This window comes from Pelodiscus sinensis, chromosome 4, assembly GCF_049634645.1.
Source record: "Pelodiscus sinensis isolate JC-2024 chromosome 4, ASM4963464v1, whole genome shotgun sequence".
Taxonomy (NCBI): Eukaryota; Metazoa; Chordata; order Testudines; family Trionychidae; genus Pelodiscus; species Pelodiscus sinensis.
In genome coordinates, this window is record NC_134714.1 from 127,312,181 (window position 1) to 127,331,986 (window position 19,806).

General features: G+C 53.6%; 1 protein-coding gene and 1 pseudogene across 1 annotated transcript; both read left to right on the top strand.

The window, feature by feature from the left end:
• Positions 1-239: 239 nt before the first annotated feature.
• On the top strand, positions 240-4,777 carry LOC142829323 (glycine N-acyltransferase-like protein 3; annotated as a pseudogene).
• Positions 4,778-14,430: 9,653 nt separating this feature from the next.
• Positions 14,431-18,088, top strand: LOC142829324 (glycine N-acyltransferase-like protein 3). The gene is made up of 4 exons (XM_075928805.1): positions 14,431-14,524; positions 14,779-14,899; positions 15,075-15,267; positions 17,762-18,088. The coding sequence occupies exons 1-4, from the start codon at positions 14,431-14,433 to the stop codon at positions 18,086-18,088; spliced, it is 735 nt and encodes a 244-aa protein (XP_075784920.1).
• The last annotated feature ends 1,718 nt before the right edge of the window (positions 18,089-19,806 follow it).

Consider the following 19,806-nt stretch of genomic DNA (forward strand, 5'->3'; position numbering starts at 1 on the left):
GCCTCCAACATCCATGATCTCCGCACTATCCACAGGAACACGGCCGTCTACAGCCGCATGGCTGCCAGCCTGGCCACCAGAGGCCACATGAGGACCTGGGAGCAGGTCCGCTGCAAAATTAAGGACTTGCGACAGTCCTACTCCAGGGCCTTCCAGCCAGAGGCCAACCCGGAGACCTGCCCCCACTTTGAGGCCCTCGACTGCATCCTGGGGGTTCACACCGTCCATGCCCCCCGGGTGGTGATCGACCCCGGGGCAGAGGGACTCGTCCCTGACTCCGAGGAGGAGGAGGAGGACACCAAGAGCCAGGAGCCTGCAGGGAGCCTGCCCAGGACCCAGGACCCCCGAGGCACCTCACAGAGTACATCGGCTGTGTCGTCCGAGGCCGAGGAGGGCTCCACATGTGAGTGCCATCATGCTCCCCTTATGTGTACGGAGGGGTGGGGAGAGAGGGAGCCCAGGGACCATGCGCCTGGGCCTTGCCCACCATGGAGCAGCAGCTGGGTGTCATGCAGGGGCCCTGGCCATGTACAGGAGGGCTGGGCTTATCCCCACCGGCGATGCTGATCCTGAGCTGCTCCTCCAAGCTGCGGCTGCTGGAAGGGACACTGTGGAGGGGCCTGCCTGAGACACTGCCGGTGATCTGGATCCATCTTGCCCCATGCACTGCATCCTGGGGCAGAGATGGGAGTGGGCAGAAAGTTATCTCCCCCCCTCCTCCCCCAGGGATAGGGCGGGAATTGGTTTGTTGTGGGCAGGCTCCAATCGCTGGGACAGTGGATAGAACGGAGAGGGCAGGTCCATCCCCACAAGTACTGGCTGCTCTCCTAGCTGCCCCCACCTCACTCAACCCTTGTGTCTTCCAAAGTCCAAACCCAGCATCAATTCCTGCTGCTCACCCAGCGTAGCCAGCTGGCTCCATGTCAGCCTATCAGAGAGCTGACAGCTCTGCCTCCCTCCTCAAGTGTATAGGGGCATCACCAGCCCCTTCTCTCATACCCCATATTGTGGGCCACCAGCCCCAGAGATCACCAAGGAGGAGAATAAACCCCAGGATCAGGAGGGTGGGTGGGGGATGAGATGAGACTTGGCTCCGCTTCCCCCTTTCTGTGGTCATTGCTGGGTACCAGTCCCTGAACCCAGGTGTGCTTAGGCATTGCCCCTCTGTGCCCCCGTGGCTGTGCTGCCTTCCCCCGCCACTGCAGCCCCATCTCTGCCTTGCCTCCTCCATCCACTGCGGTCCCATTGCTGCCCTAGCTCCCCCGGCCATTGTGTCTTCATTCCGGCCTTGCCTCCCATGGCCATTGCAGCCCTGCACATACTATAACCACTGACCTACTCCCCACACTATGGCTGTGTCTAGACTGCATCCCTTTTCCGTAAATGGGATGCAAATTAGACACATCGCAATTGCAAATGAAATTTAACCCCTCCCCCTGCTTCATTTGCATAAACATGGCTGCCACTTTTTTCCAGCTTGGAGCTTTGCCAGAAAAAAGCGCCAGTCTTGACAGGGATCTTTCAGAAAATAAAGCCTTTTCCATAAGATCCCTTATTCCTCTTAAAATAAGGAATCTTTCGGAAAAGGCTTTATTTTCCGAAAGATCCCCGTCTAGACTGGCGCTTTTTTCTGGCAAAGCTCCGAGACGGAAAAAAGTGGCAGCCATGTTTATGCAAATGAAGTGGGGGGGATTTAAATCCCAGCTTCATTTGCAATTGCGATGTGTCTAATCTGCATCCCTTTTACGGAAAAGGGATGCAGTCTAGACACAGCCCCTGTGTTTAGATGATTCATATGGCCAGTGTTTGCAGAGATACTCAGCAGCTTTTCCAACCAGGGAATTGCTCATTAACTGCTGGCACATGTCAGATCTTCCTCAGGTAGCTCTGGTGAGACCTTTTTCCCCCACTCCTGACAGGCCTCTGTCCCTGAGCAGGGCTCTGTTTGGCTGCCTGCCAGAAAGCGGCTGTCCTTGAGTCATGGGGTCTGGATCAGTTCAGCCAATTCCTGAATGACTGTCTTCACTCTATCCAGCCAAGGTGGTGTCCCGCCTGTCCCCCAATATCTCTTAGGCTGCCTTGAGGCCACACTTAGGGTATGTCTAGACTACATGGCTCCATCGACAGAGGCGCGTAGATGAGGTTTCTAGACATAGGGAACCATTCCACGAGGCATAACGGAGCATCCAGACTACCACGCTGTGCCGCCAAACAGCTAATCGGCACAGCACGGCAGCCATTTTTATGTAAATGAAGCAGTGATTATTTATATCGCCGCTTCATTTCCCTATGTCTAGAAACCTCATCTACATGGCTCTGTCGACGGAGCCATGTAGTCTAGACACACCCTTAGTCCCTCCCTCACACACATTGGATAGCCAGGCAATGCATGGTGGAAACTGAGGAACGCATAGGATTAATAAAAATAGTCCAAACACACACACACCGGTTTTGTCACGTAGCCTTCTTGACTTAGGGCAGCCTGTGGCATCAGCAGGGAGGGGAGAAGGCGGCCATTTTGGAGAAGGGCAAAAATCTCCATTAAGGTGCAGGAGAACATGAGAGACTGGAAATTGCTGTTAAAACTTGGGAGGCTCCTGACAGACTCGTGGGAGGGGGGACTGCTGCCCCTCCCCCAGCTCTGATACCCCTCCCTCCGGTCTCTGGTAGGTCCATGGTGCTGTGATGAACATAAACCGCGGGAACCCAGCTGGGCACGAGGTGCTGGTGGATTCGTGGCCCCAATTCAAAGCTGTCATCACCCGGCCATGCAGAGAGGTGCCCCCACAGGCCCTGTGCTGTACCTCAGGGATTGGCTGGCTCAATGGGATGAGGAATGCGATCTGGCCCTCTCCCCGGAGGGGGAGCTGGCTCTTATCTGCCCCAGGGAGGGGGCCAAACTGGCTGGAGGGGGGCCAGGATTGGGATTTGGGGCCTCTCCTATTAAGGGGCACTATGGTGGGGACCAGGCTGGCTGGGTGGGGGGGGGAAGGGAGATCAGTCATTCCATTGGGAGTGTCCCACTTGGCTCCATGTCCCCACCGCAGGTGGCATCAGACGACTCTGATTTCTACACCAACATGTACGCGGCATTTTACCAGACCTGGGTGCCTACCAGGCCCTGCTGGGCAGTGCAGGAGCCATTAACTGGAGTCAGACCTTCTGCATCTATGGTAATGCCTGGGGTTGCCTTCTCTTGCGTTCCACAGCAACTGCATGCCCCTCCCCCCAGCATCAGGGCAAACCCTGCACCCCCAGACACTGCCAAACCCTGAACTCTCAGGTGTCACAAGCTGCTCCCTCACACCCCCATGGCCTCAGGGCTTGAACCTTTCCTGAGACCTGCCTGCTGATGGTTTGCCTTGGTCCCCTCTCCTCCTCACATGCCAAGCTGGGCCCCCCACAGCCACATTACCCATTCAGGGCTCCCACTGCTCACGGCCTATCAATAACCCCTGCAGGGCTCCAGGACGGGGTGTACAAGACTTCCCGGGACATTGCAAAGGACAAGGGGCTACAGCTGGAGGCATACAAGTACTTCACCTACCTCCACCCAGAACCCAGCACCATGCCTGAGATCCGGTCAGTGTTTGCTTGTGGGTACACATGGATCAGAAATGTCTGGCTGCTCAGGGATAGAGCAGGTACTAGAGAGCTCAGGCTGAGCATGGTGGAGATAGGAGTGGGGGCTCCTGTCTCCGCAAGACTAGCGGTGTCATGTTCAAACAGCCCTTTTGAAATATAATTGCAGGTGCATCCTGCAAAGGCTGCTGGTGCAAAAAGCCGAGCAGATAGATCTGTGGGGGAGGGGGCAAGACCACCACTAGGTGGCAATGGCCTCCCTTGCTCAATAACAAATGATGCCCTTCCCCAAGAGCTGCCTGAATTCCACCCTGCCCCAAATCTGCACTGTGGCAAGCAGCCCAGGCAGAGAACGGAAAGCCCCCAGCCACCTGCCTCATGCCATGGCTTAGCCAGCCACAGGGTCCCCCAGGGTAGGGCTGCCCACCCTTCCCAAAGCTCATTAGGACTTTGGTGCCTTACTCAGGCCCACAGAGAAGGCTCTGGGAATGGGGAGAAGCTGCCATGTTGAAGGGACCACCCCTTTGAGACCTGCTGATCAGGGACATGACAGCACTACGCCCACCTGCATTAGTGGGGCAAGACCTCATCTTCCCCACTTCCATGAGCCAGCAAATTCTGCAGCCCCAAGGTCTGATTGGAGCTGATGCCCCCCCAGAGGGGAGAGGCTCCATTTCCCATACCCTACCCCCTGAGCCCACCAATTCCTCCCTCCTCCTTGGTGCAACCCTGCCCCTCTCTCCTCTCTCAGGCGGGACTCTACCATGAGGCTATCGTTCCTGGACATCCCACACTGACCTGCTGAATGAGACATGGCCCTATGGGGGTACCAAGCAGAGCTGGCAATATTTGGCCAATCTGGTCCTCTACTTCCCCAGCTTCTGCCTCCTGAACGCCAGCAGCCATCCTGTCAGCTGGAGCCTCCTGGACACCTTTGGTGCCATGGTGCACGGCTACACCCTGCCCCAGTACCGTGGCCGTGGCTACATGCAGGTGGTCATTACTGAGACAGCAAAGCAGACGCATGCGCATCTATGACCTTGTGGAGCCGGAAAACCAACCTATACAGAAGCTGCAGGAGAGCCAGGGCTTCCAGCGCCAGCCCAGCCTGTGCCATTGCATTATCCACACCCCAGGGACAGCGCCAGCCTCTGCCAGGGCACACTGGCTCAGCGGCAGCCACCGCCCCACCTAAGTCCCCTGGCTCAGTAACTTCCATGGGGCAGGGCTGAAGGCCAACAGGGTGGCCAGGAAAACTCTGGGTTCAGCATATTGCCCAGTGGAGCCAGAAACATCTCTGATCTCTCCAGCACCTCTCCATCACATTTACCAGCCTCAGGGACTATGTCCCACCAAATATATGGTCCATTTTGGTCTATTGCACAGTCATAGGATTTTAATAAATCATAAGCTTCATGCACTTTAATTTGAAATTTGATGGTGTTGAAACCAGGAGTCTCCTCACCCACCAGCCGTGGGGGCAGGTTGAAGGACATTCAGGGTTGGCAGCAGGTCATAGGATTGCCATCCATAGTTCTAAGCAGCTGCTGGCGACAGCACTACCTTCAGAGGGGTCTCCTGGAGAGCTGGTTGTCCACTTTGTAAAGGTAACAGCTGCAGAAAGCTAACGATGACAGACACGCTCAACAGCCAGACCTCATGGAGGAGATCAGATTTCATGCTCCATAACACATTTTTCACAGTCATGAATTTGCTAAGACCCTATTCTTGGGTGTATCTACCACAACTGTCTGCCCTAAGTCCTAAGCACGTAGTGTCCAGTAGCCCAGTTCCCCTTTGCTGACCCTTCCTTGGCTCTCAGGTAGCTTAGCAACTATAAAAACCTCCCACCCAATACAGCTCTATGCCAGCCATAGTGCCCTGTGACTCAGGGGTGGTATGGCCCCATGGTGGTTAAATGGCTGTAAGTTCACGTCTGACCCTTGGCAGAAGTCTGAGAACGAGCTGTTCCCGCTGTGACATCTTTCCCCTGCTAACGGGGTTTTTAATCATATCCTTTGGGGACACTGTACCTGCAGGACAGCAAATACTAGGTTAAGTGTCACCTGAAGTAACAAATAAATAAATGCCATGAGTGAGGGCTTGCTGGGAGAGGGAAATATGACTGCAGGGGAATGAGACTGCAGCAAAAGGAAGGGATTTACGGGGAGATCAGAGGCATTAGGGGGTTCCAGTGAGGGAGTTGGATATTGGGAGGGGTGATGAGATGGTAACAGGGAAGGGAAATGAGTATCAGCCACATTCTCTCTCCCAATGTGCCCTGATATTGGAAGGTCCTGCCCACTGGGGGTATGTGAGGCCCCCCTCAGAACCTTTTGAGCCCCTCTCCCTACCCTATGCAGGGGCCAGGATCTGTGGGTCCATGGCACTTTGCAGGTTTGTTTTTTTACCTTTTCCTTGTCTCTTCTCATGTGTGCTGGGATGTGGGGAACCCTGACCTCCTTTCCCTGCCCCCAGTGCCAGCCAGAATCCAGGGAAGCCCTGTCCCACTAGCAGGGAGCAGAGTGTAGCCATCCTGGAAGCATGCACCAAAACTACACCACTAGAGTGGAGTGAGGAGCTGAGACCTACCAGGCTCAGTGCATAGCACAGGCTCCTGAGAACTGGCCAGAGGAGGAAGACTGAGCACACCCAAGACAAATGGAGCTATTGTCCCAAGCTGCATCATTGCCATGGGATGCACTCCTTCAGTGGATGTCATGGACCCCATCACACTGCTCAGAGCCACCGTATTTGCAGGATTATCCCAGGCCAGGGATCTGGAAACAGCAAAGTAGCTGGTGCTCATTTCATATAATATGACAGCTGGGTACCAGGTTGGCTATGGTTACAATAGAAAAAGGCTTCTTTTTAAAACCAATTTTTCTGAGTTCTCTATGATCTCCATGCTTACTTGGATTGTCTTCCAGTTTGGAGCACCTCCTGGGGTTACAACGCAGGGTTAGTGACCCACATTTGAGGTCATTTGAATAAGATTTCGATCTGAAGTGGGCTGTGCCCATGAAAGCTCATGATACCATCTACATGTTTTGTTAGGCTTCAAAGTGCTACTAAACTATTTGTTGAAGTTTTTCCAAAATACAGCCACTCAACCTCTGAAAGAATAGATTTTCTTCACATAAGCACCTACCAATGCACTGTGCACAGCTGACTTCAAACTGTTTGTAACTCAGTGGAACAAGAAAAAGAGGGGGACATGGAAATTTGGGGCAGGAAAAAGGCTGTATGTTGGAGGGGATGGTGGAGGGTAGGGAGAAGACACTGGTGTCTTTTCACATGTCATAACTACCACCAAGTTAGAGGGCCATAAACTAATGCACTGAGCAGGGGCTCCATAGGCTAGCCTAGCAGACGGACACTAAGGGCTGGTCAACACTACCGAGAGTTACACTGAGCCAGTGAAAATCCCCCCTCCGGAAGGATGTGGTTACGCTGAGCTAAGCCCCGTGCAGAACTGGGGCTGCAGCATTTTCAGTGTACACACGGCCCCAGCCTGCTCCACCCACAGCTGCTCAATTGTACCCCCCTCAGCCTCACCCCCCCTTGGGTGCACAATGCCACCATCTCCAACAAAACTGACATTTACCTCTCCCATGTGCTCACCTACCTCCTGACAGTCCCTTGCCAGACCCACTGCCGCAGTAGTGACACAATGTGCATAACTCACAATGAGGCAACCTGGATCCCAGGCTACCCCGGCACCTTTCCTTTGATCCCACAGCGCAGGAAATGGGCTTTACTCTGCTGAGGGGGAACAGCCCCTGAAACCACCACGTCTCACACCCAGCTCTGCCGAGCTGCTCTAGCAAACCCCTCCCCCATTCTGTACAGCCGCACCTAACACACTCAGGGCAGATGGAGCCCAGGGCTCTGGACAGGGGTAGAGTTCAGGCCCATAGGCCGGCCCCTGGACTCCTCACTGCCTGGTGTTCGGACCTGGCAGTTTTGCTGGGCTCCACATTTGGGAAGGGCCCTTGAAATTTCTAGGCGGCATTAATGCCGCAGTTTGCCCGTCACTTAGTGCTGGCCACCTGGGAGACAAGGGAGTGGGAGACGTGGACACAGCAACACTGCAGCTTGGAACCAAAAGACAGGGTGCGAGGGAGGCAACTGTGTTGGAGAACCCCAGAAACTCAGCCTCCCAGGAACTCACAGAGACAAGCCAAGATGGATCCCAAAGAGCTGGATATTGAGGCAGCTGTGCTGCCAGCAGGGCCCCAGCCTTCAGCTTAGCTTTGCCAGACCAGCCTGATGACTCCGAGCCTGGATTCAAGTTGAGTGTCACGCATCAAGCTGAGTCAGGGCAGATACTGATTGCGTTGCTCCTGGCGGGGAATGAACCATGACAGCCCCATGCCAAGGGGCTTCCATCTTGGGGTAGTGGAAACCTGCCCAGCTAGCACCCCATGGATGCTCCCCTGTGCTGATAGTGGCCCCTGTGAAATCCTGGCCACAGCAAATAGACACCAAACATCCCAGGGCCTTGGGACAGGGCTGAGAGACACAGAGCAGAGAAAAGGCCAAAGCGGGCCCAGCCTGGGGGCTCCCAGTGCAATCCTAAATCAAAGCAATAGACCAAGAATTAGGCAGGAGGTGTTGTGGGGAAGTCTAGTCTCAGCCTTATACTGGCTAACAAACCATACAAACAACTCCCTCAGTTCCAGGATATCCCAGTCAATCACACCACCATTGTTCACACTAGGGATGTTAAATAAATCGGTCAGCTGAATAGTTGATTAACCTCATGAATTCTTATTGGTTACTCAACTATTCTATAGTTCCTGGTCAGAGGGGTGGCAGCCAGTGGGCTCTGACCCCACTCCCGAGGAGCCCTCTGTCACTCCGTGCTGCTGCTTCCGTATCCATGGCAGCAGTGCAGGATGCCAAGCAGGAGCTGGTCCACAAGAGGAGCCAGTTTAAAAGCCAGCTCGCCTCACAGACTGGCTGACTGTTGTCCCATGATGTTGCCTCTGATACAGAGGTGGCAGCAGCCCTTGACCAGGGGAGAGGGGGGCACGGAGGGAGGGAGGGAGGGAGTGGTGGTCTGTGCTCCTGAACCCAGCGCGACCCAGATCTGAGCAAGGCTGCTGACCAGACTGCTAAAAAAATTACTGGGCGAGGGGGGGGGGGGGGGGATGCATGTAGTCTATAGCATTAACCTATAATCTTTTGCTTATCAGTTAATCAATTACTCAACTGTGCTATTCCTTCCCTAGTTCACTCCCACACCAGCCAACCAAAACACTAATTTTTTTTCATAAAATGTACTTTTCTGGGTGTTCATCTAGTGTTTGCCTTTCAGCATATGCCTTACTCATAATATTCTCATTAGGGAAGTACAAGTTCAATATACTTTTATATACAGTTGACTGATCAGCATTCATATCAACTAGCGTTCCATAGGGTAGAATAGCAAATTCCTCAGTGGACATACATTTTCTTAAGTGTCATTACATCATCTTGACTAAGATTTGCTGTCACTTACAGTTTAGCCAACTAATTTAATACAGTTTCCTTATTTCAAGGTCCCATCTGTTTCCCAAGAGCCCTACTTGCTCTGGGGTGAGGGCCTTACTCTCTTGCTTGATCACCAGCAATATCTGATCATATCTCCTTATGGTAGTCACTATAAGAGCCAATGTGCATCCCTGAGTATTAGGCAGGTCCTCCTCAAAACACTGAGAGGGTGAGGACTCCAGTTTTTGTTCCAATGGGATATCTTAAGTGGAAGGCCTCCTGCTTCAAAAGTCCGAGTTCATTTAATCTAACTTGGAACTAAAAGCAGTTAAAGGGTTTGTCTCCTTGGGTCCCATTAAACCTTTAGCTAACAGAAAAGTTGCAAAAACAACGGCAATCTGTCTTGGGCAGGCTTGATAGCTTACTGACCTTTGCAAAAGGCTACATCGCAAAAGATGACAGAAAGGCCGTAAAAGAAAACTGCTTCCAAATAAGACCCTAGCAATAAAGCAGGGCCCAGCAAAATATTGCAGCTCTTATGGCCTAAGAAAGCCATTTCCAATTTTCAGGAGGTGGTAGCCAATATTCTCTCTAATTTTGTCCATCCATGAGCAGAATAAATTTTTCTTAAGTGCACCAAGGCATGTGTGATTGTGCACCACCAGTAAAGACACAGGCTGCTGTCTGTGGCCACCTTGGCCATTGTGCTAATCAGCTGGGTGGCACCTGAATGTCTCCTGGGCAGCTGCCACCCCCCTCCCCCTCAAGCACTTAGCTTACTGGGAACACTAGAGGTAGCTCACCCCTCCAACCTTAATTATTGCCAGCTTAAGAAAGGTGGCAACCCTTATAGGGCCCAGTATGGCCCCATGTCCACGCCTTCATAGAGGGACACTAAACACCAGTAAGGGGCCTGCCAGCACTGCTAACGGCGTATCGGTGAGGGGGCCAGGCATCCCTACAACCCTGACCACTGAGGCAGGATTTCTGTAGGACGGAATTAAATTCCTTCCCTTTGCCACCAGTTTCAGAAAGGGGAGGTTTTTACCCAAACCACTCCCTTCCCGGGTCAGTTGGGCCGTTAGTCACGGTCACAAACAAAAACCCAATATCGAACGCTCACAGGACCAAAATGGGTGGTTTATTCCCAAACAGGCCCTGCTGTGGTCGCCAGAAAATGTGACCTCCAGGGCTATGTCTAGACTGCAAGCCTCTTTCGAAAGAGAGCGTCTAGACTGCACACGGAACTTTCGAAAAAGCGGCTTGCTTTTTCGAAAGAAAGCATCCAGTGAGTCTGGATGCTCTCTTTTGAAGAAGCCCTATTTACATTGAAGAACGCTTTCTTTCGAAAGAGGAACTTTCGAAAGAAGGCGTTCTTCCTCGTGAAATGAGGTTTACCGCCATCAAAAGAAAAGCCGCGTTCTTTCGATTTAATTTCGAAAGAACGCGGCTTGAGTCTGGATGCAGGGGAAGTTTTTTCGGAAAAAGGCTACTTTTCCCGAAAAAACCCCTGAGTCTGGACACAGCCCAGGGGAGGAAGACAATTCCCTTTAAACTACAGAGGGAATAAAAATAAGAAAGCCCCTTCTCCGAAGGTGCAGATCCACCTATTTTCCAGGATGTGTCACCTGCGGACTAACCAAACTCACATCAATACAAAGAAAGAGGAGACAGTAGGTAAAGTATAAGCAAGGGAACTGTATCAGTGTTGGGACAAAGGGGTCAATAAACACACACACTCTACAGTGAACAGTGACTGATGCCCGAAGCTTGAAGCTCAGTTTCCAACCTTATCAAACTTCCCCGTGGCTCCATAAAACCACCCCCAAACGGAGACCTGTGTCCTACCTGCAATGCAGGTGCTGCTGATGAGAGCGCGGCAACGAGGTCCAGGACCTACGACTCTCCGGCTAAGTTGAAGCCTTTGAGGAGGAAACTCTGGGGAGTCCCGCGAAGGATGGCCATTTCGCCAGTGGAGAAGCCCTCGAGGAAGAGGGTGACTCGGCTGCAGGATTCGCGACAAGTCAGTGGCTTTCTCCTTAGGAAGATGTTGTTGATGCGCCACGCAGGCTTTTCCTTCCTCACCCTCGTCTCGGGAGTGCTGCTGCCCATGGAGGGTCGGTCTGGGCAGCGCGGAGGCCCGTACCGCAAACACGGTCTCAGACAGCCACAGGCAAGCGCTAAGTGGCGCCTTATATAGTCTCTTGGGCAGGAAAAGTTCTGAGGTGATGGAATGTTGGGTGCTGGTTTTGGCGGGAAAAAACAGTCCCATCCCGCCAGAGCTAGTGCAGGCCCAGGACCTTGGCTGTTCACAGGCGAGGTGACAAAATGGAGCCCAGGGGTCAGAGTTCAAAGACTCCATATTAACTCCACAGAAAACCGTGGTTTACCTCAGAACTCTTTACATGTGATTTGCCCATTACACAACACTAACCAAGTTCTGAAGCCTCTCACAGTAGGGTCTTGACTATCAAACACAAATTTTAAAAAATTTTGAGGAAAAAATAGTGTGAAAATGAGTTGCCTCTTAGAAAGAAATGTCACTCCGTTGAGGTCTGGACCCACCATTGCTTGGGTCTGGGAAGATCCTAGCAACACTTGTGCAAATTCTCATGAAAAGTGATTTTTAGCTTGAAAACCTCAATTAACTGCAGGAAGTTCTGCTACTTAGAGGGAGAGGAGAATCCACAGGAAATGCTGCTCTGAGAAGATAAAAATTTCTGCCTTAGTGTGAGCAACTCCTATGCACATTGGGTTTGTCATTGAAGGGTCTATGATCACCAGGGCCGTAGCCAGACTTGTTTGTTATTGTAGGGTCAGCCCATAGCATGTGTTCTTTTGGCAAAGCTGAGAGGTCCCTGGACCCGTCTTTTGCCCCCCATGTGCCACTTCCTGGGACAGTGATGGGAGTTGGGGAGAAAGGTCTCTCCCTATGGACAGGATGGGGATTGGCTGGCTATGGGCAGGCCCCCAACCACTGGGTCAGGGGACAGCATGAAGAAACAGATCTGTCCCCACAGGCACTGGCTGTTCCCCGCAGCACTTAATCCTTGTATCTCCCAAAGTCCAAACCCAGCACCAATACCTGCTGCTCACCCAGTATAGCCAGCTAGCTCCATGCCAGCCTATCACGTCTCAAGTGTACTTGGGGGATATTACCAGCCCCTTCTTCCCCCCCCCCCCAAGGGCCACCAATAAGGAAAATAAACCCCAGAGTTAGGAGGGCGTGTGCCCCCATGACTGCTCTGACTCCTATGATCCCTGTGCCGACGCCCCCACCCCCTCCCCACATCCCTGCCCTGCCTCCCATGGTCATTACCGCCCCTGCATGTACCCTTACCACTGACCTGCTTCCCCCCCAGGATGTTTAGATGGTTCGTATGGCCAATGTTTGCAGAGACACCAGGCAGCTTTTCCAACCAGGGAAAGGTTTGTTAGCCCACTGGCACATGGTCTCACTGGAGCTTTCTCCCCACTCCTGACAGGCCTCTGTCCTGGAGCTGAGCTCTGCTCCGATCTGGGTCAGTTCAGCCAATTCCTGGACAACTGAATTTATTCGGCCTAACCCAGGGGTGACCCGCCTGCTCCCCATGTCTCTTAGGCTGCCCTGAGGCCACACTTAGTTCCCCCCACACACACTGGGGAGCCAGGCAACGCATGGAGGAAACTGAGGCAAACATAGGATTCATAAAAATAATCCAAAAAACACCCCTTTTATCACATGTGGCCATCTTCACTAAGGGCAGCCTGTGGCATCAGCAGGGAGGGGAGAAGGCGGCCATTTTGGAGAAGGGCAAAAATCTCTGCCACGGTGCAAAAGATCCCAACTCTTGAAACTCTGGTAAAACTTGGGGGTTTCTGCCTGACTCGTGGGAGGGGGGACTGCTGCCCCTCCCCCAGCTCTGATACCCCTCCCTCCAGTCTCTGGCAGGTCCATGGTGCTGTGATGAACATAAACAGCTGGAACCAGGCAGAGCATGAGGTGCTGGTGGATTTGTGGCCTGAGCTCAAAGCCAACCTCACCAAGCCACACAGAGGTGCCACCCCATAGCCACCGCACTACACCTGGGCCCTGGCTGACTCAATGGGGTGAAGAATGGGACCTGGACCTTTCTTGGAGGGGGAGCTGGATATGAGGGGGCCAGGCTGGCTAATGGGGGGGGGATTGGGATTTGGGGCCCTTTCCCATCAGAGGGCATCACACCAGGGGCCAGGCTGGCTCAGGGTGGGGTGGCAGTGTAACCCATGCACTTAATAGGGAGCTATCTCTTTAAGAGACCCCTATGGGGGGAGGTAGGAGTGAGTTGAGTGTTATGGGGCAGATTCAGCACTGCACCCAGACACTTCTGGAGTTGGGTCTAGTAGTTTGGGGTCAGACTTCATGAGCAAGCAGGCGGGACAGATGCTTTTCTAAGGCCCGTGTGAGCTGGAAGCAGCTAAGCCAGGAGTAGAGGCCTAGCTGCTGTTCCTCACTCTGCAGCACTTTGCAGCAGGTGGTGATGTTAATCCTCTACCATGGGCTCAGGCCAATGCTACTTAGAGCTAGGGGAACCTGAGAGGGAAAATAACTTGTGTTAATTGTCTGCTTTCAATGCTGTTTTGATTTTAGTCAAACTGTTCTAGTTCACTTTCTCAGTCTTTGTGATTCTTCAGCTCCTCTGTAAATGTAGCAGTGGGGAAAAGAGTCATTTCTATTGTTATTCTCAAGGGTTTTTGGTATGTTCTTGTAATAGGGTTTCTTTAAGTCTGTTCACTTGTGAGCTAACTGACTAGTTAATCAGTGAGCTGGCTGCCTACCTAGCCGTGGCCATAGCAGAGGAAGAGTCTGCCTGGACTCCAACTGAGGATTCCCTACAAGCAAGTGGAGAGAGACTTCACACATGGTGCAGATTTGATATCATGGGCACAAACTGAGACTTTGGTGAACCAAATCTAAGCTCTTAGGACCTATCAGTCTTTTCTTACTGTGTGTGGACTGAACTGTTCAAATTTCACTTTTAGTTTTCTCTTTACTTATGTTTATTGTAATTATAGATATAATTTGTGGAGTATACAATAGCTGTATTCTGTTGTAAGAATTAGATTGTTTCTTCATACAATTTTATAAAGTCATTCAATTAAATTCATTCTTTTGGAACTTGAATGTAGGGAGCCTGACACTGTGCAATTCTTGCTGAAATGTCTTACGGACTAAACTCTGGGTCTCCAGTACTACAGTGGAAGTGGGGGTTTCTTTAGACACTGAAGAAGGGCAGTCAAGTCTAGCCTACTCAAGGTTACAGCAGCACATCACTCATTCCATTGGGAGTTTCCTACTTAGCTCCCTGTCCCCACAGTAAGTGGTATCAGACAACTGATTTCTACACCAACATGTACGCAGCGTTTTACCGGAACCTGGGTGCCTACCAGGCCTTTCTGGGTAGCACAGGCGCCATTAACGGGAGTCGGACTTTTCGCATCTGCGGTAACGCCTATGGCTGCCTTCTCTTGCGCCCCACAGCCACTGCATGTCCCCCCTGATGCTGCCAGACCCTGAACTCTCAGGGGTCACAAGCTGCTCCCATGTTTCCCCATGGCCATGGTTCTGCTTGAACCTTTCCTGAGACCTGCCTGCTGGTAGTTGTTTGCCTTGGTCCCCTCTCCTCCTCACACGCCAGGCTAGGGCCCTCACAGCCACATTCCCCATTCAGGGCTCCCACTGCTCACTAAACCCTGCAGGGCTCCAGGATGGGGTGTATGAGACCGCCAGTGACGTCATCAAGGACAAGGGGCTACAGCTGGAGGCAACCAAGTATTTCACCTACCTCCACCCGAATCCCAGCATCATGCCTGAGATCCGGTCAGTGTCTGCCTGGGGGGGGGGGGGGGGCGGGAGGGTGCACATGGATCAGAAATGCCCATGGCCTGCCCTCTGGCTGCTTGGGGACAGGGCAGGCACTAGAGTGCTCAGGCACCGCAGGGTGGAAATGGGGGTATCAGAGGACCATTTATCAGCAGGCGACCACCTTCCTCAGCACCCTGGATCCTCGCAAATGCCTGGTCCTGGGAAGGGACTTCAACACCACCCTTGAGAAGCGGGATCGCTCAGGACTTGAGAACCTCCAGGCCGCAGCAGGCATCTTCAAGGAGATCATAGACCACCACTCCCTGGTGGACATCTGGCGCAACCACCACCCAGACAACACCACCGCCTTCACCTACATCCGGGTGGGGGGACGATCGGGCGCCCTACTCCTGGTTGGACATTTATTTATCACATTTCCACCTACCACGGGCCCACTCCTCCAGCATCTGGCCAACCCCTTCACGGACTTCCATTTGGTGGCTGTGAAGGCCTCTCTGAGTGCAGAGGCTGGGGCCAGCCTACTGGCATTTTAACAATAGCCTGATGGAGGATGTAGGCTTCATGGCATCCTTCCGGGAGTCCTGGCTAGCCTGGCGGGGGCAGTGGCCCGCCTTTCCCTCGGCACAGCAATGGTGGGACGTGGGGAAGGTGAGCGCCCAGCTCTTTTGCTGCAGCTACTCCTGGGACACCAGCCGGCAGAGGGATGTGGCGATGGAGCAGCTGGAGCTGGAGGTTTTAAAGCTTGAGAGGCACCTGGCATCTGACCCCGAGGATCCACCCCTCCGCGAAGCGCACTAGGAGAAGCGGAAGGAGCTCTGGGCCCTTGAGCACCAGGCCCGGGGTGCCTTTGTTCGATCTCGCATCCATCTCCTTCGGGAGATGGATCGGGGCTTCTGCTTCTTCTGGAGAAAAAGAGGGGGGCCAAAAAGCACGTCCTCTGCTTTCTGGTGGAGAACGGCACCCCCCTCACGGATCCGGAGGAGACACGCCGAAGGGCCAGGGCCTTCTACGCCAGCTTATTCTCCCTGGATCTGACATGCCGACACCGGCAGGGTACTCTGGACCAAACTCCCGACGGTCAGCATGGGTGACCAGGAGTAGCTGGAGCTGCCTTTCTCTCTGGCCGAGTTCTCAGAAGCCCTCCATCTCGTGCCCATCAGACTCCAGAGGATAGCCCTGGAGTTCTTCTGGCTAGGACTGCACTGGGTGTCTGTAGGGGTCCTGTGTCTTCCCCTGGAGAAGGGAGTGGGGGGCAGAGCCTGGTCTGCATGCGCAGCCAGGTCCGGACCTTCCGCCTGCAGAGACTCCTCTATAGGGCAGATAGTAAGGTGTGGAGCACATTGGTGCACGCCTCCCTCTGCCACCTCCGAGGGCTCCGATACGACCGGCAGCTCTTTCATCCACCGGAGCGGTCTTCCGTGAGACCTCCCAGAGCTGCCGGAATTCTACCAGGACCTCCTCCAGACCTGGAAGCTGTTCTTGGTGATCAGGTCCATTGTGTCCACCAAGGGAGCAGATCTCCTCAAAGAGCCTCTGCTCCACAATCCAGCCTTGTGCGTGCAGGTGGCGGAATCCCCCTCGGTGTGCCGGAGGCTGATCCTGGCAGAAACCACCAAGGCTCCTGGACTATGACAAGAGGGACTGGGTGGACCTGTGAGCGCTCACTCAGCGCATGAGACTCCACCCCCTGAACCTCCCTGTGCATAGTCCAGGAGGTGAAGGTGGCTTTGTCGCAGCCCACTTTCTATTCCCTGCAGCGAGCCCACTGAGAGGGTACTCCCCCTCACTACAAGCCCCTGTTCCACGCTTCCCTCCCCCGCATCCCCATTCCTGGAGCCTCAGCCGGCTGCAGGATCTGCAGCCAGTCTGCTTCCAAGTAGATGCCCAGAGACCATCTGTACATGCTCGTGCTCTGCACGTTGCATTTCCTCACCCTTGTGTCCCGCCCCGACACCATGTAGCAGGACATCTAAGACCTCTTGAGGGTGGGGAACCCAGAAGGTCCAGTGTCTATTCCTTCTGAATCCCACAGCCCATCGGGGACATCAGCTGGTGGCTCCTTCACGGAGCCATGAGCACACGTGTGTACCTGGTGCAGTTCATCCCCATCCCAGCCACCTGCCCCTTTGTGGTGTGAGGGAAAACCTGGCACATGCATACCTAGAGTGCGCCAGGTTGCAGCCCCTATTCCAGCTCCTCCAGATGAGGTTCTGGTTGCGTTACTCCCCACACCTTTTCATTTACACACACCCCATCCGTGACCCCACAAATTCACGAGACCTCCTTGTCAACCTACTCCTGGCCCTGGCAAAAGCTGCCATATACAGCGCCAGGGGGAGGATGCTGGACGAGAGGATACTCTGCGACTGTGGGGCCTACTTCTGTTCCTCCCTAGTTTCACGTATCCGGGCAGAGTTCCTCCGGGCGGCGTCCACTGGCTCCATGGACAGCTCTGAGGAGCAGTGGGCGCTGTCCGAGGTTCTCTGCTCCGTGTCCCCATCCGGTTCCCTGGTTTTAAACCTTTGACCCGCCCCCCCTTTGACTGTTTTTCATTATTTGTCCTGCAGAATCAGTTGATCACAAGGCTGGGGGGGGGGCTTTTAGAAGTGGGTGGGCTAACCCCCGCCCACCCCTGGGGTTTCAAATAGTAGCCACTGCAGCCCCACAGAGAGGAGAGGCCCAGTGTGTCATTCCCCCACTCTCTCCCCTTGCCACTACCCTGCCCCTCTCTGTTCTCTCAGGCTGGAGTCCGCCATGAGGCTCTTTCACACTAATATGCTGAATGAGACATGGCCCTATGGGGGGGGACTGAGCACAGCGGCGATATCTGGTCAACCTGGTCCTCCACTTCCCCAGGTTCTGCTTCCTAAATGCCAGCAGCCACCCATCAGCTGGAGCCTCCTGGACCCCTTTGGTGCCATGGGGCATAGCAACACCCTGCCCCAGTACCGTGGCCGCGGCTACATGCAGGTGATCAGCACCATGACAGCCAAGCAGATGCATGCGCGGGGCTACCCCATCTATGACCTTGTGGAGCAGGAAAACCATCCTGTACAGAGGCTGCAGGAGAGCCAGGGCTTCCAGCACCAACCCAGCCTGTGCCACTGTGTTATCCACACCCCAGGGCCAGCAACAGCTCCTGCCAGAGCACCCTGGCCCAGTGGCAGCCACCACCCCACCTAAGTCCCCTGGCCCAGCAACTCCCATGGAGCAGGGGTGAGGGCCAACAGGGTGGCCAGGAAAACCCTGGGCTCAGTATTGGGCCCAATGGCACTAGAAACATCTCCTGTCTCTCCAGCATGTGCCAGCCTCAGGGGTGGGGCTCTAACAAATTCATGCTTCGTGTTGCTCCATTGCACACTCATAGGATTTTCATAATGGTCAGCTTCACGGTTTCTATCTAAAATGTGATGGTGTGGAAACCAAGAGTCTCATCACCCGCTGAGGGGCAGGTGGCAGGCTATTCGGTGGCGGGGGTGGCAGGTTCTAGCATTGCCATGCTTAGTTCTCAGCATCTGCTGTCTGGGTGCTGCTGACAACAGTATTATCTTTATAGGTGGCTCCTGGCCAGCAGCTGCTGCCCTCCAGTCAGTCGCTGAGCTAATAAGGCAGTACTGCTGGCAGCAGCTGCCTAAATCTAAGGGGGGAAATTCTACAACAGCTACACCTGATGGAGACCTGATTTCATGCTCCCTAGTGCATTTTTCACAGCCATGAATTTGCTAAGACCTTAGTCTTGGGGCCAGATACTGCAGCTCCATAATCAGCATCCCTGGGTGGAATCTACCCTAAGTCCTAAGGGCAAAGTTTCCTGCCACCCAGTTGCCCTTCGCTGTCTCTTCCTTGGCTCTCAGACAATCTAGCCACTGTTAACAACCTCCCACCCAATAAAATTCTATGCCAGCCACACTGCCCTGGGGCTCAGGAATAGGGCAGCCCCATGGTGGTTAAATGGCTGTAAGGTCACCTTTGACCCTTGGCAGTCATCTGAGAATGAGCTGTCCCCTCTGTTACATCCTGCTCCTGCCAAAAAGGTTTTTAATTGTATACTTACGCAACACCACCTGCAGGACAGCAAATAATTCAGCTGACGCTTAAACTAGTAACAAATAAATAAATGCTGTGAGTGAGAATAAGGGATGCAGCAGATTGGGGCTGCAGCAAAGGGTGGGGGAATATGGGGAGATCAGAGGCATTACGGGGTTCAGGTGAAGGAGCTGGATAGTGGCAGGAGTGAAATTATGGTGGTAGGGAGAGGGAGGGGGTGTCAGCCATACCCACATTCTTCCTTACCTTAAGTGCCCATGGCTTGGGAGATCCTGTCCCTTTGGGGGTGTTTGGGGCACCCTTCAAAATCTTAGTGCCCCTCTACCTCAAGTGGGTTCTGAGCTCAATACCAGACACACTGGACATTACATCACAATCCACATTACATCTTATTTAGACACTACCGGATGTTTATATTTTCTCATTTCTATTTTCTCAATTTGTTTCCCAAACAGAAAGCTCAAATACTAGACTGTCTGGTTCAAAACCGGACACCTGGCAACCCTACTCCCCCTGCCCTTAAGCAGGTCCCGGGATCTGAGGATCCAGGCCCCTTTATAGGGGTATCTGACCCCTTGTCTGATCGCTTTCCCTGTCTCCCCTTGCTGGGGGGAGCTCAGGGCTGGGACAGCAGGGCCTGTGGGTTTGGATTGAGGGGCAGCAACAGAGCTGGTTTGTGTGTTCCCCACTCTGGCTGTGCGCATGTTTCCTCACAATTCTATTCCATTGGCCCCAAGAAATTCTCTCTCCCCCTCTGCCCATGGAGGAGCCCGATGCTGCCTTGTGACTTCAGACACATGCCCCTGGCTCCAGGCCAGGCACAGATGCCATTAATGGTTCATTCACTCGAGGAT